Source organism: Mytilus californianus, unplaced genomic scaffold (genome assembly GCF_021869535.1).
Source record: "Mytilus californianus isolate M0D057914Y unplaced genomic scaffold, xbMytCali1.0.p SCAF_4, whole genome shotgun sequence".
NCBI lineage: Eukaryota > Metazoa > Mollusca > Bivalvia > Mytilida > Mytilidae > Mytilus > Mytilus californianus.
The window spans coordinates 32,119,724-32,139,966 of record NW_026262690.1 but is presented as its reverse complement, the minus strand read 5'-3'; the positions used below and the strand labels follow the sequence as shown (position 1 = coordinate 32,139,966).

Sequence of the window (20,243 nt, the reverse complement as noted above, 5' to 3'; positions counted from 1 at the left end):
TATTTATAACGTACTAAAACGTATATCTAAATTAAGAAAAAAAATCCAAAAGAAACAATTAACAATGCATGGGCTCGCTATAATGTATCAGCATTTCGTGTCTACTTAAGACTATACGCCATCTAATTATCCATAGAGATGACATCAGAGGACTGCCGTCATATAATAATACCCAGATATAATAAAACATTAATATAAATATAAATTGACAGACCAGCACGTACAATCAGATTTTTCTAGGTCTGTTTGAATTCATGTTAAAGGTTAAACATATGTGTAAATCTTCGTTTTATCTGTATATGAATAATTTTTTAAAGGCCGGATCAGTCAAAGAAATGTTTATTCCTGGTGTTTCCCTTGTCTCACTTTTCGATGTTGACATTCTTTTCTTTTTAATGAATGAACATGCTGACCACCACATGCTGAATGTAATGGCCTGACCATTAAGTATAACCGACGATTGGGCTTAAGCAGAAAAGACTATCAGGTGCTGATACTTTAATTATGAACCAATCTGACATATGGTAAAAAGCTGAAAATACAAAATAAAATACAATTTTACAATGTGTTCAATTAATGTTATAATGTATGAATGTCAAGTGTAGACGATAGCAAAGTCCATAGAACGCGAAATAAAGCTGCAGTTATTAAAGGTGAAGTTTCCAGTATATCACGGATAAAGTGTTCAATTATGTGAAGAACGATTTGAAAGCATCAAATACAAAGTTATAAATGTAACTCACTCTGTGGTTAGCCACGAATTGTGTCCTAGATGACGTTTGTCCTCAGAATGTTCTCCAGTACTGAGATGACCTTGCAGTATTCAGTTCGAGGTACGTGTAGGAAAGGGAAAGATAACGATGATATGATGTTTTGACATTCTATACGGTTTAACGATGAATAATCCTCCTAGACTGGAACACATAAATAGATTAAGAATATAATCTAACGAACTATATAAATTGAGGAACGGCGTAACAGAATACTCCCCGTCCGATGTCTATCTGATATCGCTATTTCATAAATTATTCGCATATGTATATAAGATAAATAAATAAATCCCAACATAAATTGAATATATACAGGTGAAATGTCCACTATTGGTCGTGTGAGAAATATCAGGTCTCAACTTACGACTTTTCACTATAAAGTTTCCTGATAAATTCATTCCATGGGAAACTGGCACAGTTTCGTGTCCTTTAGAAGAAGGATGTCTCGGATGAGATTGTTGTGTTCTGTAGAATGTTCCATTTCTGCTGTATCGATAATAGGAACTGTTTTCTCCAACGTTGTAAGACGGCGATATCCTCCGGTAAGTATGACGGGAGTTAGTACTTGGTCCTCGTCTGATTTGGCGAAATGTCACATCTTTGTGAGTCTCAGACGAAAGCGTTTCGTCCTAACGTTCCATCCTGCGGAATTACTCGCTCTATCTGTAAAGTGGCGTCCTCGATGTTTGATTTTGTCGTAGTAATGTCCAACAAAAGGTGTTACTTTGTGATGATGTCCAGATAAGACCACCGGTTCCTTTTCACTAATATTCCAGTCAGACTTGACGATACTGCTTCCTACTCGGAGTAGAAGTTGATTGTTCAAAGGCAGATTGAGATTGGCAATCGGTCCTTCTTTCGGAATAGGTTTGTGAATGCGACTGATTTCCTCTCCATGAACTTCAGGTCTTGTTGATTTCGGAATGACATTTTCTTTGTCCATAGAATTTTCTATAGAAGTCACAGATTTTGTTTTTAGTGAAACGAACGCTGTCCCTTTAGAGAAATTCGTGAGTTTACCAGGCTTGGTACTAGGTCCAGTATACTCAAGGAATTGTTTGGAATGCGATTTTACAACCTTGGTATTCGAATTAAAGTATTGGTCGTTATCCTGAACAACAATTGGATTCTTGTCCTTGAAGGCTATTTCCGGTCTTGAGGCAAGACGTTGTTCTGGTTCCGTGATTGAAACGTTAGTTATCTTCGTGTTGACTTCAAGCGGAACAGTTTGCTTGTCAATGTATGTATTTCCAATTATGACCCAACCAAGTTTCAACTTTTGGGCAAACGGAGTTCTGGATGGTCCTAGGCGTTGTTCAAGGACGTGGTGTGCCTCTATAAGGTCTCTTCCAATTAAGAGAAGAATTTGACAATGTTCCTCCGAGTTCTTTTAGATGAGGATGATGCATTGCGACTTCAAGAGTAGGAATTTCGTCTCGATTATTGGGAATATTATTACATTCAATTAATGTAGGCAGATCAAATTGTACGTCACCATGTACAGATTTTAAGACGAAATCTTTTCCTCTTTTCCCGGCAGTAGCTACTCTGCCGGAGCCTGTTGTAAGAGAGTAGTTTTCAGGTTTTTGCCGAACGTTGAACAGACTGAAGAAATCAGGCGAGGCGAAAGACCGGTTGCTTTGGTCGCCAATGATGGCGTACATCCAGATAATTTTGTCTGTCCTGTCCTTGTGGTACACATCCACAGGTACTATCTTGGCACAAGATTTCTCACTCTTAGGATCCTTGTGGATCTCTGTGCAGGTTGAACTCACAGAGGTTAACTTGATTTCAGCCGATTCTGTTGGCTCCCCGCCGTAGATTGTTCCAGGCGAATTATCTTGAGAAATGGTGAGTGGTTGCTCCCTTGTTATGTGTAGTGCGGTAGTGTGTCGTTGACTTCCACACTCGTTACAACTGATGCTCGCGTTGCAATCACGACTTATGTGTGTGGTTGACTCACAGCACTTGTAGCAAACATTGTTCTGTCTTAACAGTTCTTTTCGTTCCACAATAGATTTGGCTCGGAACGCTCGGCATTCGTTTGAAGGAAGCTTTGTATTATGCAAAATGCAAAGACTTTGTTGTTCACGGCTCTCTCCAGGTTGTTGTTCAACTGCTGTCTTATTTACGATGACTATAGAAAACGTCTGAGATGTGAACTTTGGCGCAGACCAGCACCTTTTGTATTTGGTGTGACTTTTGACCCAAAGATGAAACCAGGATCGTTCTTTATTTTGCTAATTTCCCTAATGAAGACAGATAATTCTGTGAAAGGCGCCGGAAAGGCAACTTCGTGTTTAGACTTGTATCTTGAAGACCTTGTTACCCACTTTTCTTGGAGTCCGTATGGCAGTTTTTCTACAATTGGAGCTATCCCGGACGAAGAGTCGAAATAAGCTAGCAAACATCCAAGTTTGGGGTTTTCCTTGTGATTCTCTATTTCTGAGATAATATCTGACAAATCGTAAAGGAGTGAGTTGTCCTTATTCGTCAGTGTTGGGAAGTTGACAAGTTTGTTGACGAGGGACGCCTCCAACATTTCTGGAGCACCATATCGGTCGTCAAGTCTCTCCCATAGTCTCTGTAGGCCTCTTGTTGGGTTGTTGGCATTTGATGCCCTTATACTCATGGCATGTTTGGCAGACTCTGGTCCAAGCCATTTAATAAGTAGGTCTATCTGTTCCGAGTCAGAAACTTGTAATTCGTCTATGAATTTTTTAAAGCTGGCTTTCCATGTATGGAAGGATTCTGCCCGGTCGTTAAAGCTTGTAAGCCGGGAGAACAGTAGGTCCTTACGCAAGAGAAATCTGGTTATCTCCGATGAAGGGGTGATTTGTTACAGATGTGCAACAGGGGTCTCTTCTATAACACCTTGTTTTTGGTGTGAAACAGGGATCTCTTCTATAACGCCTTGTTTTTGGTAGGCAACAGGGATCTCTTCTGAAACGCCCTGTTTTCCTATGCCTGTTATTGTTCCCAGAAAAGGGAATACATTAACTTCTGGTGATTTAGCATGTGTAGGCAAGACCGCAGGTGTTTGTGATGGCAAGTTCAGTGCCACAGATGGCACGAACGCTGGTGCTTCATGACTTAGCTCAATCTTAACAGGTCCTGGCTCTTCCTGTACGGCAGTTGGTACAGGGTGTTTATTGATGAAACCTCGCACACGTTGGAGCGGATTCTTCCGTTTCCTTAGGAAGATCGTCTAACGCTTGGCTGTCGTCATATTCTAGGATGCGAGCTTCGGCTTCTGCGGCTGCAGCTTCTCTTCGTGCTTCGAGAAGGTTTAACTTGGCTTTCAGTTCGGCTTTTTCCCGGCTTACACGTGCGGCCTCCTGTTGCATTTGAGCCTTCCTGCGTATGGTCTCTTGCTCTGCTCATGTTCCATTTCAGCCTTTGTACGCGCGGCTTCTTGTTCCATTTCAGCCTTTTTACGTGTGGCTTCCTGTTCAATTATAGCCCTTTTACGTGCGGCTTCCTGCTCCATTTCCGTTTGTCTGAACAGGGCTTGTTCCTCTAACATTGCCTCCTGTTGTAGGATAAGTGCATGTTGTTCGACAAAGGCTATTTTTGATCTAGCGGCCTCTGCTTTGGCACGCTTCCTCCGTGCTAGGCTTGACATGTCAGACACGTTAGAGCTGCCGCTATGTGAGGCTTTCTTACTCTTTTAGGTCTTTGTTTTAGTAGATTTAGCCTTTGTCAGGTCGAGACGATGTTCGTGCAATGTTTCTAGAGCTAGGTCCACTTTGGACAGACGAATATCCAATGTGAGATTACATGCGTCTATGTCTTTTTGACTGTCCAATGTTCTGGTCCTTTTCAGAAAGTCCAGGTACTCATCTGTGAGCCTACGATAATTCCTACAGGCTTTTACAAGGTTATCCTGGGCTGTTAAGAGTTGCTGGAGCTTGTTAGGAGGCGTGGTGACTTCCAATAACTGGGATTCTACATCTGACCAGAGGGCCTCTAGTTCCTGACAGAACTTGTCACGTTTTTCTGTGATAGCTCCTTTACCCTTTTTGTGAGGTCACGTACTCGCCTAGCCTAGGGATTATCATCTAAATGTGTGGTATTGGACGGATTTTCTACTAGTTCTTCAGGGACATCTCCCTCTGGGGGTTGAACCTCGTCTTGCTGTTCAGTGTGACTGGGATCCATGATGGCTCAACGTTGTTGGTTTGCTGTCAAAACACAAGCTGTGTTGCGTAGTGTCAAGGTAACAGCTACGAACGATGTTCCGTTGTATTTCCTGGTCAGGATATGTGTAGACAAGTTGTTGTCAATTTACTGTACGTCAATGGATGACGCGTTCTTGCAGGGCTCAACAGCCAGGTTGTAGCTGTAGAACTGACGTGAAGTGGCGTTATCTGTGAGACACAACAGGCAAGTTGTAGACTTTCTACTGTAATAGCCTGACCATTAAGTATAACCGACGATTGGCTTCAAGCAGAAAAGACTATCAGGTGCTGATACTTTAATTATAAACTAATCTGACATATGGTTAAAAGCTGAAAAAACAAAATAAAATACAATTTTACAATGAGTTCAATTAATGTTATAATGTATGAATGTCAAGTGTAGACGATAGCAAAGTCCATAGAACGCGAAATAAAGCTGCAGTTATAGGTGAAGTTTCCAGTATATCACGGATAAAGAGTTCAATTATGTGAAGAACGATTTGAAAGCATCAAATACAAAGTTATAAATGTAACTCACTCTGTGGTTAGCCACGATTTGTGTCCTAGATGACGTTTGTCCTCAGAATGTTCTCCAGTACTGAGATGACCTTGCAGTATTCAGTTCGAGGTACGTGTAGGAAAGGGAAAGGTAACGATGATACGATGTTTTGACATTCTATACGGTTTAACGATAAATAATCCTCCTAGACTGGAACACATAAATAGATTAAAAATATAATCTAACGAACTATATAAATTGATAAACGGCGTAACAGAATACTGAACATTTGCAGCCATCTCCACTAAAGATCAAATTAAAGGTTGCATGCATACAAATTTGTTGAATTATTGCAATAATACATCAGTGATGTTTTTTAACTTATTTTAACGAAATTGAACAAAACTTTCTGCTAATAGCAAAATTTAATTCTATATTCCACTTTTATAAATGTTTTAAACCTCCAAAAAATCCTATTATATTTGTTTGTCTAATGCGTAACTTTAACTCGCAAGTCGACTTTTGTAACTCGACATTCGACACTCGACACTCAACAATAAGAAACCCTCGACAGAAACCTTTTGATTTGTGTTTAAAGGTATATGTAGGACAGTCATTACGTGTATTCTTTGGGACATTATATTTTTTTATAGTTACAATTTAGTAAAATTTCAAAATACTCAGGTTACAATATTTTTGATGGTTATTCAATGAATTGTTTATTATATTTTTAATGTTTGTGAAGTCGCACATCTTTTACTCTATTGATGCAACTTTTGGTAAAATGATTATTCCTGTAAATATAAAGTTTTCTTTCTCAATCGATAATTATTACAAATATAGAACGGACGTTTCGAACCGAAATTGCAATATTAGTCGAGCAGGAACTCCATATGTTTCCGGAAAATCCCAGTTCATCATTGGTTTTCTTTTTTCTGGCTGTTTAATTTTCCGTAGTACGAGCGTATATTCCATTATTTTATTGTATTGTTGTCTCTTTTTGCAACGGTCTTGTCTTTGGTTTTTTTCAGGAAAATTTTATTTTTTATTTCAAGCTTTCTCATTCGTTTTTGAACTAATGTTAGAAGCTTTACATGTACAAATATTTGAGGAATTATACACGTCTTAGCGTGGGACAAATATACCGACCACATTAGATTAAGAGATGTGGTATGATTACCAATGAGCCAACTATCCAACAGATTCGAAATGAAATTCTAAACGAACAGATACACGTATATTTTAGATTTTACAATGAACAATATTTGTTAATATGATAAAATGCAATACAATATTTAAAAATCAAAGGGAGTGAAGTACGATTTTTGTTTTAGTTTTATCATTGCATTGCAACTCATTCAACTATTTATGTAAATTGTACATCTTCAGCACTCGAATAGAAAAAGATGGCAAATAAGAAAAGCGCGTAACTTTTTAGAGCAAAATGAATGAACTTGTATAACAATGAAAGTGTCACATGTTAATAAACATGAATAAAAATAGATGTGAGGTATATGTCACAAGTTCATATTGACAATACAGTAAAAACTCAATAGATTTGAAGATATTTTTAGGACTTCTTGTTCTACTAAACGGAGGTGAATTCCAACGACAGCTTATACCTTTTATTGTGTATGAATCATATATTTTTTATTGAAAATATGCAAAATCACATAAGAAAAAGAAAGAAAAGTTATAAAAAGGAGCAATGAAAAACCATAAGTCTATTAAAAACACCAAGACTGAAGAAACAAAATGAACAGACAAACAACAGTTTACAAAACCCTACACCGAAAAACTCAAGATTGAGCAACACGAACTTCACCAAAAACTGGGAATTAACACAGGAAATCTTGAAATTTATATTAAAAAAAACAAAAAATCAACAACCGGTGCGCATACTTTGTTATAGTAATTAATTTTTTCAATCATGTGCAAGAATATGTCACATTTCCACGCGAGATAACCCAATCTGTTTAAATTGGACAGTAGATAATTAACGATAACTTCTAACTCCTTCCAATAGACGTCGTTGCATTTACTAATCTTGTTAAATACAACAGAGACATGTCTCTGATAAAAATTAATTCGCGTCTTCACGGGAGTTATAAATTACGATACTTGAGTTAGTGGTCTTTCAAAGGGCTATGATATTGAGATCAAAACCGCGTCGAGATTATAAATCAATGTACGAAGGGGAAATTATTTTGAAAAAATAGGGGAAAAATCCATAATTTTTGTTAATTGATCTAGAATGACATTTTTTAACAAACACTCATAAAACGTATCTCACGAGTTTTGATGTTCATATATCTTTAAAAATACCATCTAGGAGGTTATATGACATCCTTGTTACCAAGAAATTTAATATTTTCATTAGCACTGACGACGAAATTGGTACCGAACCGTAGTCTAGATTACGCATTTTAATCACTATTAGTAATGAAATTATATGGCATAATACCAGCTGTGTTTTTATAAACATATAAACACCAGCAAACAGAAGTTTGTCCAGCTTTCTAATAATAGGCTATACTGAAAAAGTTTCCACAACCATTTAAAAATGAATTCTCTGGATAAGACATTTCTAGGAATGCATGTTCTGTTATGTATACTTACAGGTAATACTGTTAAAATTATTTATGTCTGATCGAATGAATTTCGTAAAAACAGCGACCGCATTGCAAACTGAAGCGTTAACGAATACACGTTTTCTTGTATTTTTTCACTCACATATAGAAAATATTGTAAAGTAAATGACAAAAGTGCGAATTAATTTCTTCTTACATCAATTTTTAGAGCCAAAACCTGTTGGTCATGGACCAACATACAGAACTCTGATTCCATGGCTTGGTGAAGGATTGCTAATAGCAGGAGGGTCCAAATGGGCAAGATCACGTCGACTTCTTACACCAGCTTTCCATTTTGAAATTTTGAAAGGATACCAAACAATCAACAACCAGTGCGTAGACATACTAATAGTAAGTATTTTTTTCATTCATAAAGTTGCAACAAGTATTTACCCAAAAATAATTTCTGTGAACCGAATAACTACTAAGTGTAAGAGCTCGTGTATTGCTTGTGTATACATAACACTTTTAAGGAATATTATTTCTCAAAAAGTCGAGCATAACTTAAACTAAAACTGAAATATCAACGAATAGCATTTTGTTTTTAAAAATCCAACATAACTAAAAATATTGTGCTATGTATGAATAGTAATGAGAACGCATTATCCTACATCCTGTCGATACTGATGACTTATTCTTTGGCATTGCATAAGGTCATATGTTTCTCTGACTGTCTTTACGTTAAATCCGTTGGATGTATACTGATTGGTACTTTAGTCTGGAAGAACAGGATTTATTTATTAGTTGTAATTGGCGTTGAACTAGCTCGCTCTCAGTTCTCTTATTTCGGTGCTTTGTGTCTATTTTTTTTTTATATATGATGCTTTTGTGCCTCGTACCGATTTCTGAGTTAAGTCAATTGCAACTGATTTTTACAGTTTGTTCTTATGTTGTGCTGTTACACCACTGTCCCAGAATAGGGGAGGGTTGAACGGTCGCAAACATTTTAACCCCACCATATTCTTTATGTGCTTGTCCGAAGTCAGGATCCTGTAGTTCAGTGGTTGCCATTGGTTCATGTCTGTCATGTTTGTTTTAGGTAAATTGTATTGTTATAGATTAAGACGTTAGTTTTTTTTTTTTTGAAATGTTTCACATTATTCATGTCGGTGTCTTTTATAGCCGGCTATACGGTATGGGTTTTTCTCATTCTTGAAGGCCTGAAGGCCGTGCGGTTGCCTATAATTGCTTGCATCCACTTTATTTGGAACTTTGGTAGATAGTTGTCTCAATGGCAATCATACCTCATCTCTTTATTTTTGTATGTATGGTCAAAACTTGGAAATTAAAAACAATAATTGTTTAAACAACAGATAGTGAAACAAGTTGTCAGTGCTACTTGTTTGAGTACAGTATGGCCATTTATGTTCTGATAATGGTAGTTACGAAACGAATGCTCTTCATACTTTAGTATACATGGTCTTTGATAAAATTCAGTTATTTATGAGAGTAAATATTACAACAGTCACGCATATGTTCCAGAAAATAAAAACAAAGATCCCGTTTAATAACAGTCTAGAATTAGTCAATGTAAGATGCATGTCAGTAAAGAAGTAGAGCCAATTCCCCCAGCATGTATTTATACCATGGCCATTTTGATAAAGTCCTTTAATCTTCACTTAACTTAACAGTATTACTGCTCCATTTATTATAGTGTTTTTGACCTGTCCGTTCGTCCGTCAGTCAGTCAGCCAGTCATGTTCTTGTCATCGCAACTCCTCTGAAACCACTTAACAGAATTTCATGAAACTTTGTAGATAATAAGGACATACTATGTAGATGTGTTTATCGACAGGAAATTATGATTCAAAGTCTTTACTAGGAGTTATGCCCCTTTGAATTTAGAATTTTGGCCATGACATACTACTGCAACAGTTTGCCAGCACAACTCCTCTAAAGCCACACGATAGAATTTTATGAAACTTTGTAGATAATAAGGACATATTATGTAGATGTACATGCCGATAGAAAATTATGATTCAAAGATTTTTCTATTTTTTATATATACTACTGCAATAGTTTGTCAGCACAACTCCTCTGAAACCAGACAACATAACTTCATGAAACTATGTAGTTAATGAGGACATAATATGTAGATCTGCATATCGACAGGATGTGAATGTCCTTCAAAGCAAAATTTAACTCCAAAAATAAAAAAAAAAAGTTTCAGAAATTTTAACATAAGTGTAATCAGTAGCAATATGAAACGCCGGATTACACTTGATTTAACAGAAATATGCAAAACTGTTGAAAATCTTTTAAGTTACAATAAATAAACTCTTTGATATTCGATTTCTGGAACTATGGGTTAACATGTCAACGAAAACGCAATAATCAGAGTACAAGTTGGAATGAAACATAAAACTCGTCAACAATAAAAGACCGAGATAAGTTTAGTTCCTAGAAATCTCTCTCTTCGTTAAACATGTAGTAATGAAATTATTTTCAGACAAACCTATGACGCCACAAATTTAATTCATTGCCTTTTATCGTCATCTCCAGTTTGGTTAAGTGAAGTTTCCAATTAAAAGATGCAGATATGAAATTAACTGATGCTGTTCTTAAACCATGACTGAAAATTAGTATAAATTGGACTGTAGTTTCAAATTTTACTTTTTATCAATGGTTATTCGATTTACGTTTGTTCACTGTTCGGTTTGTAACAAACAAAAAATGAGCGATAGTTTTTTGCGTGTGCGTATAGTGATTTTGTATCATGTATGATTAATATAGTACTAGTAATTTATCTTCTGACTCTCTTACAGGATATAATGGAGAAGTATGCAGATACAGGAGAAAGTTTTGATTTATTCCAATTGATTAGTAACTGTACCCTAGATATTATTCTACAGTCAGCGTTTTCATATAAAACAAATTGCCAGCTTGATAGGTGAATTAATTCAGCTGATTTTGTGTTTCAAATCTTGAGCTCTGTTTGAATAGAAAATGAAAGGATATGGAGTAAATGTACATGGGACAAAATCGCACACAATACATAGAAAACATGGAAAATTATCAATGAACAGGGCTTTTATTCCTGTTCTTCATCTTGACAGTTGATGTAGGGTCTTCAACAATGAACGAATCATTCATACCCTACAACAAGGTCAAGACGGCCCCTAGCGTCGACTTAAGCGGTACTATTGATAAAAATAAACCACATTTCACCTTCTTGCTCCCCACCCATTCATTATTACTTCAAATTGTTTATCTTTTCTAATCGATTCGATATTCCAGGCCTTGACTCTCCCTTTATCATTTTCTTCATAAAAAAACAAGGGTTTCTAAAGTAAAACTCTCTTGTGTAAACTACTGTTGTCTGTAAAACAGTTGTGCCTCTGCTTCGAAATACTCGTGTTGTTTTATTAATTTTTTTCTTATAAATAAAAGCAGTCACAACACAAAAAGACCTATAGAGGTCAATATGCTGTCTTCAATAATAGGCAACTTTCTATATATACCTGTTCGACATGCCAAGCTCTAAATCAGCCCGAGATCAGACAAGTTATGAATAAGGAGGTTTTCATCTCTTCGTGTACGTTCGTTTTGTCACACATGGCGATGCTCGCTGGTTAAGTAGTGTTTGTTAATTTCGACGAGGAATACAATTCGGTGAATATTTCAATCAATCAAACAACCAATTATTATAAATCAATCAATTAATAAAACATTTATTAAGTGAATTAACATTTTAACACTTCTAAAAGTGTTCGCTCAATTTTTTGGACAGTTTTCATTTAAACTTTTACTTCTAGGTCGTAAATCTAAACCGCTTTTTGCATAATTATTTTTATGCACGCGAGTGCATGCTTATATGCTGTCTTAAGACTGAACATCTTTATTAAGTTAATGAACAAAACACTGAATCGAATAACGCAAAGGTTGGAATCACATTACATTATTTGGTAAAAAATATATTTGCAATTTACGTCAAATAAATGACTATTTTATTATTTGCAGACTACAACATCCCTATTGTAAGGCAATTACAGAGGTTACAAAACTTGCTTCTCGACGAAACAGGTAGGTAAACCAACGTTTACTGGTCATTCACAAATTTTGATATTACCGGTATATTTATTCTTTACATTTGATTTATTGTTGTTTGCCTTAGGGACCGGTCAATATTTATTGGGTGGTTGGGACCGGTGCAATTCATATGTCTCCCTTAAAAAAATCAATGTCCTCTTAATATACCAAAAAAAGTTTCTGTCCTATATGAAATATCTACTAAATAAGTATATGTCCTATCTAATCTATGAATAAATCAAACAGACTTTAACTTCATTTTTATCAGATTAACATAGATCACATATAGTAGTCTTTGAATTTGTCTGGAATTTTAACTGATCTCCTCCTTGAAGAAGGCAAATAAGATTCCTTTTCAATTTCACTTTCACTGCCACTACTACTACTATAACTACTGTATTCATCATTAGTATTATTATTATTAGATTATATTAAATTGTATTGAATGTTTTATTAGTATAACCATATAAGTGGTTATTTTTTTGGGAGCCAAATTATTAATAAATTTGATATTTTACATACTTTCCTGGCGCTAGTCCCTAAACTCATATATTGACGATCACAAATTTTTGGCTGGTGTGAAATTTTGGGATTAATATTATATTCAATAACTTCAATGGTGTTCAAATATTGCAGAGTTGAAATATTAGCTCCCCACAAAAATAAACACTTATATGGTACATGCATATGAATTTATTTATACAATAATATTTTTTTATGTTTTCCATGTGATATGCAAAAAAAGTTCTTGGTAAGAAGGCATAATGCACAACCCAAAATGGAGTGCATTAGGCCTTCGAACCAAAAACTATTTTTGCATATCACATGGAACACATAATATTACTGTTACTATTACTCTGAATGTTCATGCGCAGAGATGATCTTGACTTAATAGACCAATTATCCGCCCACACATACATGTATTCATTGTGATTTTATATTTAAACCGCCCATGTTATATTAAAATCGATATAACACCCTGAATGTGGATATAACCCATTTAATATTACGATGGATATTATTTGAATCCTTTTTATTCCTAATAAAAATATGTCAAAACAGTAGAACTGCAATTCTAGTGGAAGATTCTTACACGAAGAGTAATATTCTACAATAGTTTATGAACAATTTCTTAATTTTCTAGTCAGAATGTTTTATTGTTAAATAGTTTTCCTTATTTTTAAAGATTTATATTTTATATAATCCTACCTTTATTTAATGATTTGCATTTGGTTAATTTGAACCACACTGATGGAAGTATATCATATCACTTATTAAAAGCTCCATCAATGTTCTCTTTTTACATTTGTATATTGTTGTTTATTTTGTTTTTATTAATTTTGTGTTTTTTTTATGTTATTATTTATTTTTTATACATGTATATTTTTTTTCAACCTTTTTAAAATCATTACATGATTGTTCTATATTAAAGCATAATATTAATGTCTAGACTTGAAATTGTATTTCCATTGTTGTTACTTGTTTGTTTCTCAATTAATCTTGTTTATTTTGTTGTAATTAAATTTGTATAGCCTATTTTCTACATTCATACATATGCCAAAAAAATATTGCTGTCCTATCAGTGCTGAAAACTAAAAAAGTAGAAGTCCTATCAAAAATTAAGTTAAAAATAATGTGTGTCCTACTGTGTTTTGCACCGGTCCCAACCCCCCAATAAATATTGACCGGTCCGTTACCGCTAGTGATAAATATTCCATGCATGTTCAGGACGATAATTGTCTACGTAGAATGCTTTATACGATTTTTTGAAATACTTGTATGTGTCCCCCGTATTGTTTGTTTACAGTGTGTTAATACGATTCAATTCAAATGTCAAGTAGCAAAAACGAAAAAGAAAACTGAATGAAGAAATTGTAACGTTTTGTTCACACAGTATTCATATTCTGAGTATGGTCCAATATGCAATTGTTTTATTTCTTTGTGATGTTTTTACTATTGATGAGTTCTTAAACTAACTTTCAGTAACTGCGAGTGTTCTAAGATCTGATCTTTGTGTTTTATTAGAGTTTGTATGTGCTTTGTATCGATCTGATGAGTTAAACCCTTTTTGACTGATATTTACAGGGGCGGATCCAGGATTTTAGGTTAGGGATGCGCAAACTTAAATTTTCGCCGTGCGGAACGAGGCGAAATTTTTTTTGAGGTAAAATTATTGAAATATTCTTTATTAAGCTGAGGACAACCCATGCTTTGAAAATTTTAGTTTGTTCTTATGTTGTACTGTAACATCACTATCCCAGGTTAGTAGGAGGGTTTTGCGACAGCAAACATGTATAACCACGCCACTTTCTGTATATGCCTGTCCCAAGTCAGGAGCCTGTAAATCAGGGGTTGTCGTTTGTTGCTGTGTATCATATTTACTTTTCGTTTATTGTTTTGTACATAAACGAGACCGTTAGTTTTCTCGTTTGAATTGTTTTACATTTGTCACTTCAGGACTTCCCTTTATAGCTTACTATGCGGTATGAGTTTTGCTCACTGTTGAAGGCCGTACGGTGACATATAGTTGTTAACTTCTTTGTCCCTTGGTCTCTAATGGAGAGTTGTCTCATTGACAATCATACCACATCTTCTTACTTTTATATGACACCAGTAAGATATAGCGTTGATTAGTTGTTTCATATACAGACAGTTACACGAATATTTCATTTGTATGCGAGTTTATGAAAATGTTATATATAGGAAAGTTAGTGGTGGCATGGTTTAGTTACAAAATGAAAATAACGATTTATAAATTTGGTGCGTCTGAAGCGCTCTTCTTGATTTCCATCCACCACGAACGCTCAAAGATAAACAAATTGCAAAGCCAAGGATGTAAAAGTACTTAATCAAAGTACTGAAGTACTGAACATCGGATGACCGCAAGTTCTTGTGGATTGTCAAAAGCACTTGTCACAGAAAAAAATCACATCTCTATACCTGAAAATGAGGTTAATGTACAGAGATATTTTTTTTTTCTGAGACAAGTTCGTACGTGGATGATGAATAAATGACAGGAAATTCAACCTCACCGTAATAACTATTATATTGTAGTGATACAAACCAGTATACACTGGTTTGTTGTTATATGATATATTAATATAACAGTTACATGTATATATAATGTTCATTCATTTGTATATCATTCTATTCTACTATTCTAATAAGAGTGCAGTGCAAGTGCATGGTGGACACTCTTCTGTAAAAATTCGATTTTTCTAAAAGATTGGATATGAGTAGGCATTCATATTTTCCCGCAAAAACAATCTTCCATGCAGAGTTACCGGTCCTTGCCGGGATTGTCGCAAAATGTTCTAGAGATATTCTTCCGCATGCTTTACCATATCAATGATTTTTTACTTATATATATATATATATATATATATATATATATATATATTGCCTAACAATGTAATTTTAACACACTATTTAGTATGTAAATATAAGAATGTTTAAAATATTTACAAAATGATGAAAATAAACGCAATATTTCGCTAGACTAACTAGCTTTATCAAGCGTGCATCTATCCAGGTGAAATCGAATGTAGATGATAAGAAACTTTAAGAAAAGTTTCTTATCATATACATCCGATTTCACCTGGATAGATGCACGCTTGATAAAGCTAGTTAGTCTAGCGAAATATTGCGTTTATTTTCATCATTTTGTAAATATTTTAAACATTCTTATATTTACATACTAAATAGTGTGTTAAAATTACATTGTTAGGCAATCTATAATTTTATTTGTGTAATTGAATTAATCTCTGTACTGATTAATCCACACTCCCATAGATTTGTATGTCATGTGCTGCTATTTATAGGCACTTATATATATATATATATATATTTAACGACAAAACATTTTCATATTATTAATTTATGTTCTAAACAAAAATATTGTTATCAGTATTCATTGAAGAGATGTATTTATAACAAACGATAAGGAATGTTATTTTGTACTTGTTAATATCCGCGTACTTATCATGTTTATAGATCGGTTAAAAACCCAAAACGAAAGTTACGTAATGGAAATCTAGGCGATAGCAATACATCGGAATGCCCTCACGGTCATCGCAATGTAAAAACGAGAGAAGCAATATTTATTTACTTAAAGAACCTTATAAGAATCGACAAATCCATAAAAGGTCTACTTTGCCTGAGGTTTGAATCTTAGTTTATGCAAACTTTGTTTTTATTGACAGAAATCCATTGATGATATTTGATTTCGTCTATGATATGACTACAGAAGGGAGATTATTCAAAAAGAATTGCGACTATATTCATAGTGTCGCAGATCGTGTGATTGATAGTAGAAAGAAAATACTGGTAAATATGATCTTATTGATAATCCTTTCGATGTAGATATACCCCGGTATATGAATCGAGTTTCAAACACTGTTAGGGAAATGACATAATGAAATCCTTACGAGCTACTGTACATATCAATAACTTAATATACACGATGTACTGCTGTTGTGTTCCTTCTGGAAACTCCCAGGTGGTTTGACACCAGTGCTGTGTCTGTTATTGTGTTTGACAAAAAACATAGCCCCCCTTTTGTGGGAAAAATTTGGTTAATTATTTCGGAAATCACTGAAGCATGACGAAGTGGCCCCCCTCTTATGGCAGTCAGTGGGTTCCCCCTTATGAAAATTTCTGGATCCGCCACTGTGGTCTATTAACATTTGTTACCGACTGAGCTCCCGAGGTTCTCGACATTGGAAAAGAACGTTTATGCTATTATATTCTGCTTGTGTAAACAGAATTTGTAATTACAGTTTTGCACTAAGTCAGGCTATGAAGGTCAGTTTAAAAAAAAACTGTGATTGAAATATCCATTGTCTTCGCTTTGTTTCGGAAGGAAAAGCAACTGATATTTTGCATGGTTTATCAGAATTCGAAATAAATTCAATTTCTTTATTTTCCTATACAGATTATTTTCTTCTCTTGATTTTTTTATACAGAAACATAAATCAAACTTTGACCTCTTGTATCTTAGTGGTATCAAATGCAAGTGATCCTTGTATATCTTAGCCATTATTTACAGTATATCTTAGCCATTATTTACAGTATATCATTATTTACAGTATATCTTAGCCATTATTTACAGTATATCATTATTTACAGTATATCTTAGCCATTATTTACAGGAAAGTGGACAAAAGGACGTTAAGAAGTATTTAGACTTTTTAGATATTCTCCTTTCTGCTAAAGATGAGAATGGAATCGGAATGAGCAAAACCGATGTAAGAGCTGAAGTTGACACGTTTATGTTTGAAGGTAAATGTATTAAATTTTATATTTAACTATAATTTGTTATCAACAGAATAATCTAACAAACACTTTTTCATCGTTTAACTTTATATCGGTCGCTGGGGTTTGTTCTATGTGCTTTATATCGGTCTATTTTATATCAAGGTTTGTTTTACTTAATATAGGTCGCCGAGATTTGTTTTATCTTATATAGGTCGCCGATGTTTGTTTTACATAATAATTGTCACTGATGTATGTTTGACTTTATATCGGTCGACGAGGTATACATTTTTACTTTATATCGGTGGCCGAGGTTAGTTTTACTTTATATGGGTCGCCAATGTTTGTCTTACTTTATATCGGTCGATGAGGTACGTTTTTCTTTATATCGGTCTCTCAGGTATGCTTTACTTTATATCGGTCGATGAGGTACGTTTTTCTTTATATCGGTCTCTCAGGTATGCTTTACTTTATATCGGTCGATGAGGTACGTTTTACTTTATATCGGTAGCTTAGGTTTGTTTTACCTTATATACGTCGCCGAGGTTTGTTTTACTTTATTTCGGTCGATAAGGTGTTTTTTTTTTTGTAAAGCAATCATAGAAGTAATTCGCAAAGGACATTTTGCAGTACTATATGTTATTAACATTTAAATTATAAATCATTTGGATAAGATGCAAGAGGCTCAATATTCCAGTTAGCTAGGTTTGTTGTGTGTTTGAAAAGAATTTATGTGTTCGTTCGCAAGAACGCAGAAAAAGTGCTCATATTCCTCTTTATAATTACAAAGATTTTTAATGCTAGTATGTATATAAACATAGTTTTCCTCATTAAGTAAACAAATCAGATTTCTAAAAAGTAGCCATAACTAGCTTTCAGCAACAGCGATTACTTTCATACTGGTTATTTGTGTTTTTGTCATTTTGTTAAGTTTTTTCTATACTTCGTGCAAATCTGACGAGTCAAGTCCTTTCATAATAATGTTTACAGTTTGTTCTTAAGTTGTACTGTTATTTCACTGATCCAGGTTAGGGGAGGGTTAATGTATAATAAACACGTTTAAACATGGCGCATTCTACATGAGCCTGTTCCAAGTCAGGAGCCTGTAATTCAGTGGTTGTGGTTGGTTGCTGTATGCCATATTTGTTTTACGTTTATTGTTTTAGCATAGATAAGGCCCTTTGTTTTCTATTTGAGTTATTTAACATGTTGTCATTTTTTTTTAACGGCCTTTTATGCATGTAGCTTTCTATACGGTAAGGGTTTTGATCAGTGTTGAAGGCTGTACGGTCCTCGTCCTATTGTCTCATTGGCAATTATATCACATCTCCTTAATTTTATATGACGTTTTATACTTATCAATAATAAAATCACATTATTTATTTGAATGAAACCACGAAAACAATGTACTAACCGACATATAATCTCATATCAGGGCATGACACCACAACTAGTGCTATATCTTGGATCCTGTATGATTTAGCAAAACATCCAGACTACCAGAAATTATGTCAGAATGAAGTCGACAATGCACTTGAAATTAATCCTGGTTTTGTAAAATGGTATGTATAATACATTATGACCACGACGTTTGTCTATACATTTAAAAGAGCTTCGGATGCACGAAATTTATAAAATGGTAAAATCATCATTTACTTATCCGTATAATTAGTCCAAAGTACAAAATTCCTTGCTTTTATACATGTGATTCAACATTATACCCTATAATAAATTGGTTATTTTTCCATTAAATTCTTGTAATTCATAAGTTTTTGTCTCGCTTGACGGAGTCAAAAAGCGAGACATAGGTATGCTGTTTCCGGCGGCGGCGGCGGCGGCGGCGGCGGCGGCGGCGACGGCGGCGGCGTCAACAATGTATTAGTTTGTGATTAGGTCTAGTTTATGGTAAACCACTAGTGGTAAGTCAAAGATATTTGGTATGCAGTTGTATTAGTATTGGCACATCTCATTACCATGGAGATTATTTGGTCCCGCCCTCTCAGTGATGGTCTATTGACTGAAATTTTTGCTATGTTTTCATGTATTAGTTTGTGATTAGGTCAGTTTATAGGGAACCACTAGTGATAAGTTGATGATAACTGGTATGCAGTTGTAAAAGCCTTGGCATATCTCATTTCCATGGAGATTATTTGGCCCCGCTCCCTCAGTCATGGTCTATTGACTTTGAAACTTTTGCTTAGTTTTCATGTATTAGTTTGTGATTAGGTCGGTTTATGGCGAACCACTAGTGGTAGGTCAATGATATTTGGTATGCAGTTGTATTAGCATTTGCACATCTCATTACCATGGAAATTATTTGACCCCGCCTCCTCAGTCATGGTTTATTGATTTTGAGATTTTGCTTAGTTTACATGTATTAGTTTGTGTTTAGGATTGTTTAAAGGGAACTGCTTATGATAAGTCAATAGTATTTGGTATGCAGTTGTACCAGCATTGGCACATCTCATTTCCATTGAGATTGTTTAGCCATGTACCTTCAGTCATGGTTCATTGACTTTGAATATTTGCAAAACTTACATGTTAAAGTGTTGCTATTTTAATTTCAACATTTGCATTATCGAAATTACAAAAAAGCGAGACATATCTCTGTGATAAGAGGTTATGATATATGTGTAGTAGAATGCAGCATACATTTTCAGTTATTTTTTTTAGAATTCTTAAATTTAATTAGTAGTAACAAATATATTAAGTTGAAAACATTCAATAATTTGTTTCAATCCTGTTAATAGTGATAAACCTGAAAATGGAAATTGTACAAGATGGAGCCAACAGAACAACGCCTTCAAAAGTACGAAAATTATAAAGGAAAGGGATATCATGTTTTTCATGCGCTTAAGAATTCCCTTAAGAACGTTATATA

General features: G+C 34.6%; 2 protein-coding genes and 1 long non-coding RNA gene across 4 annotated transcripts in view; all 3 read left to right on the top strand.

Moving 5' to 3' along the window:
* The window catches only part of LOC127737903 (uncharacterized), a 103,833-nt gene that overhangs the window by 39,764 nt on the left and 43,826 nt on the right, over nt 1–20,243 (top strand). The window lies entirely within an intron of this gene.
* LOC127737901 (leukotriene-B4 omega-hydroxylase 3-like) overlaps nt 1–20,243 on the top strand; it is a 122,406-nt gene that overhangs the window by 100,196 nt on the left and 1,967 nt on the right. For both annotated transcript variants that reach the window (XM_052248869.1, XM_052248868.1), the window contains exons 3-8: nt 8,250–8,431; nt 10,846–10,970; nt 12,041–12,103; nt 16,312–16,435; nt 17,260–17,389; nt 18,798–18,924. In XM_052248869.1, the coding sequence (XP_052104829.1) occupies nt 8,250–8,431; nt 10,846–10,970; nt 12,041–12,103; nt 16,312–16,435; nt 17,260–17,389; nt 18,798–18,924 (751 nt within the window). The remainder of the gene's footprint in view (nt 1–8,249; nt 8,432–10,845; nt 10,971–12,040; nt 12,104–16,311; nt 16,436–17,259; nt 17,390–18,797; nt 18,925–20,243) is intronic.
* LOC127737917 (uncharacterized) lies at nt 509–7,379 on the top strand. The gene is made up of 2 exons (XR_007999881.1): nt 509–653; nt 5,400–7,379. It is a non-coding gene; the product is annotated as an uncharacterized LOC127737917 (long non-coding RNA).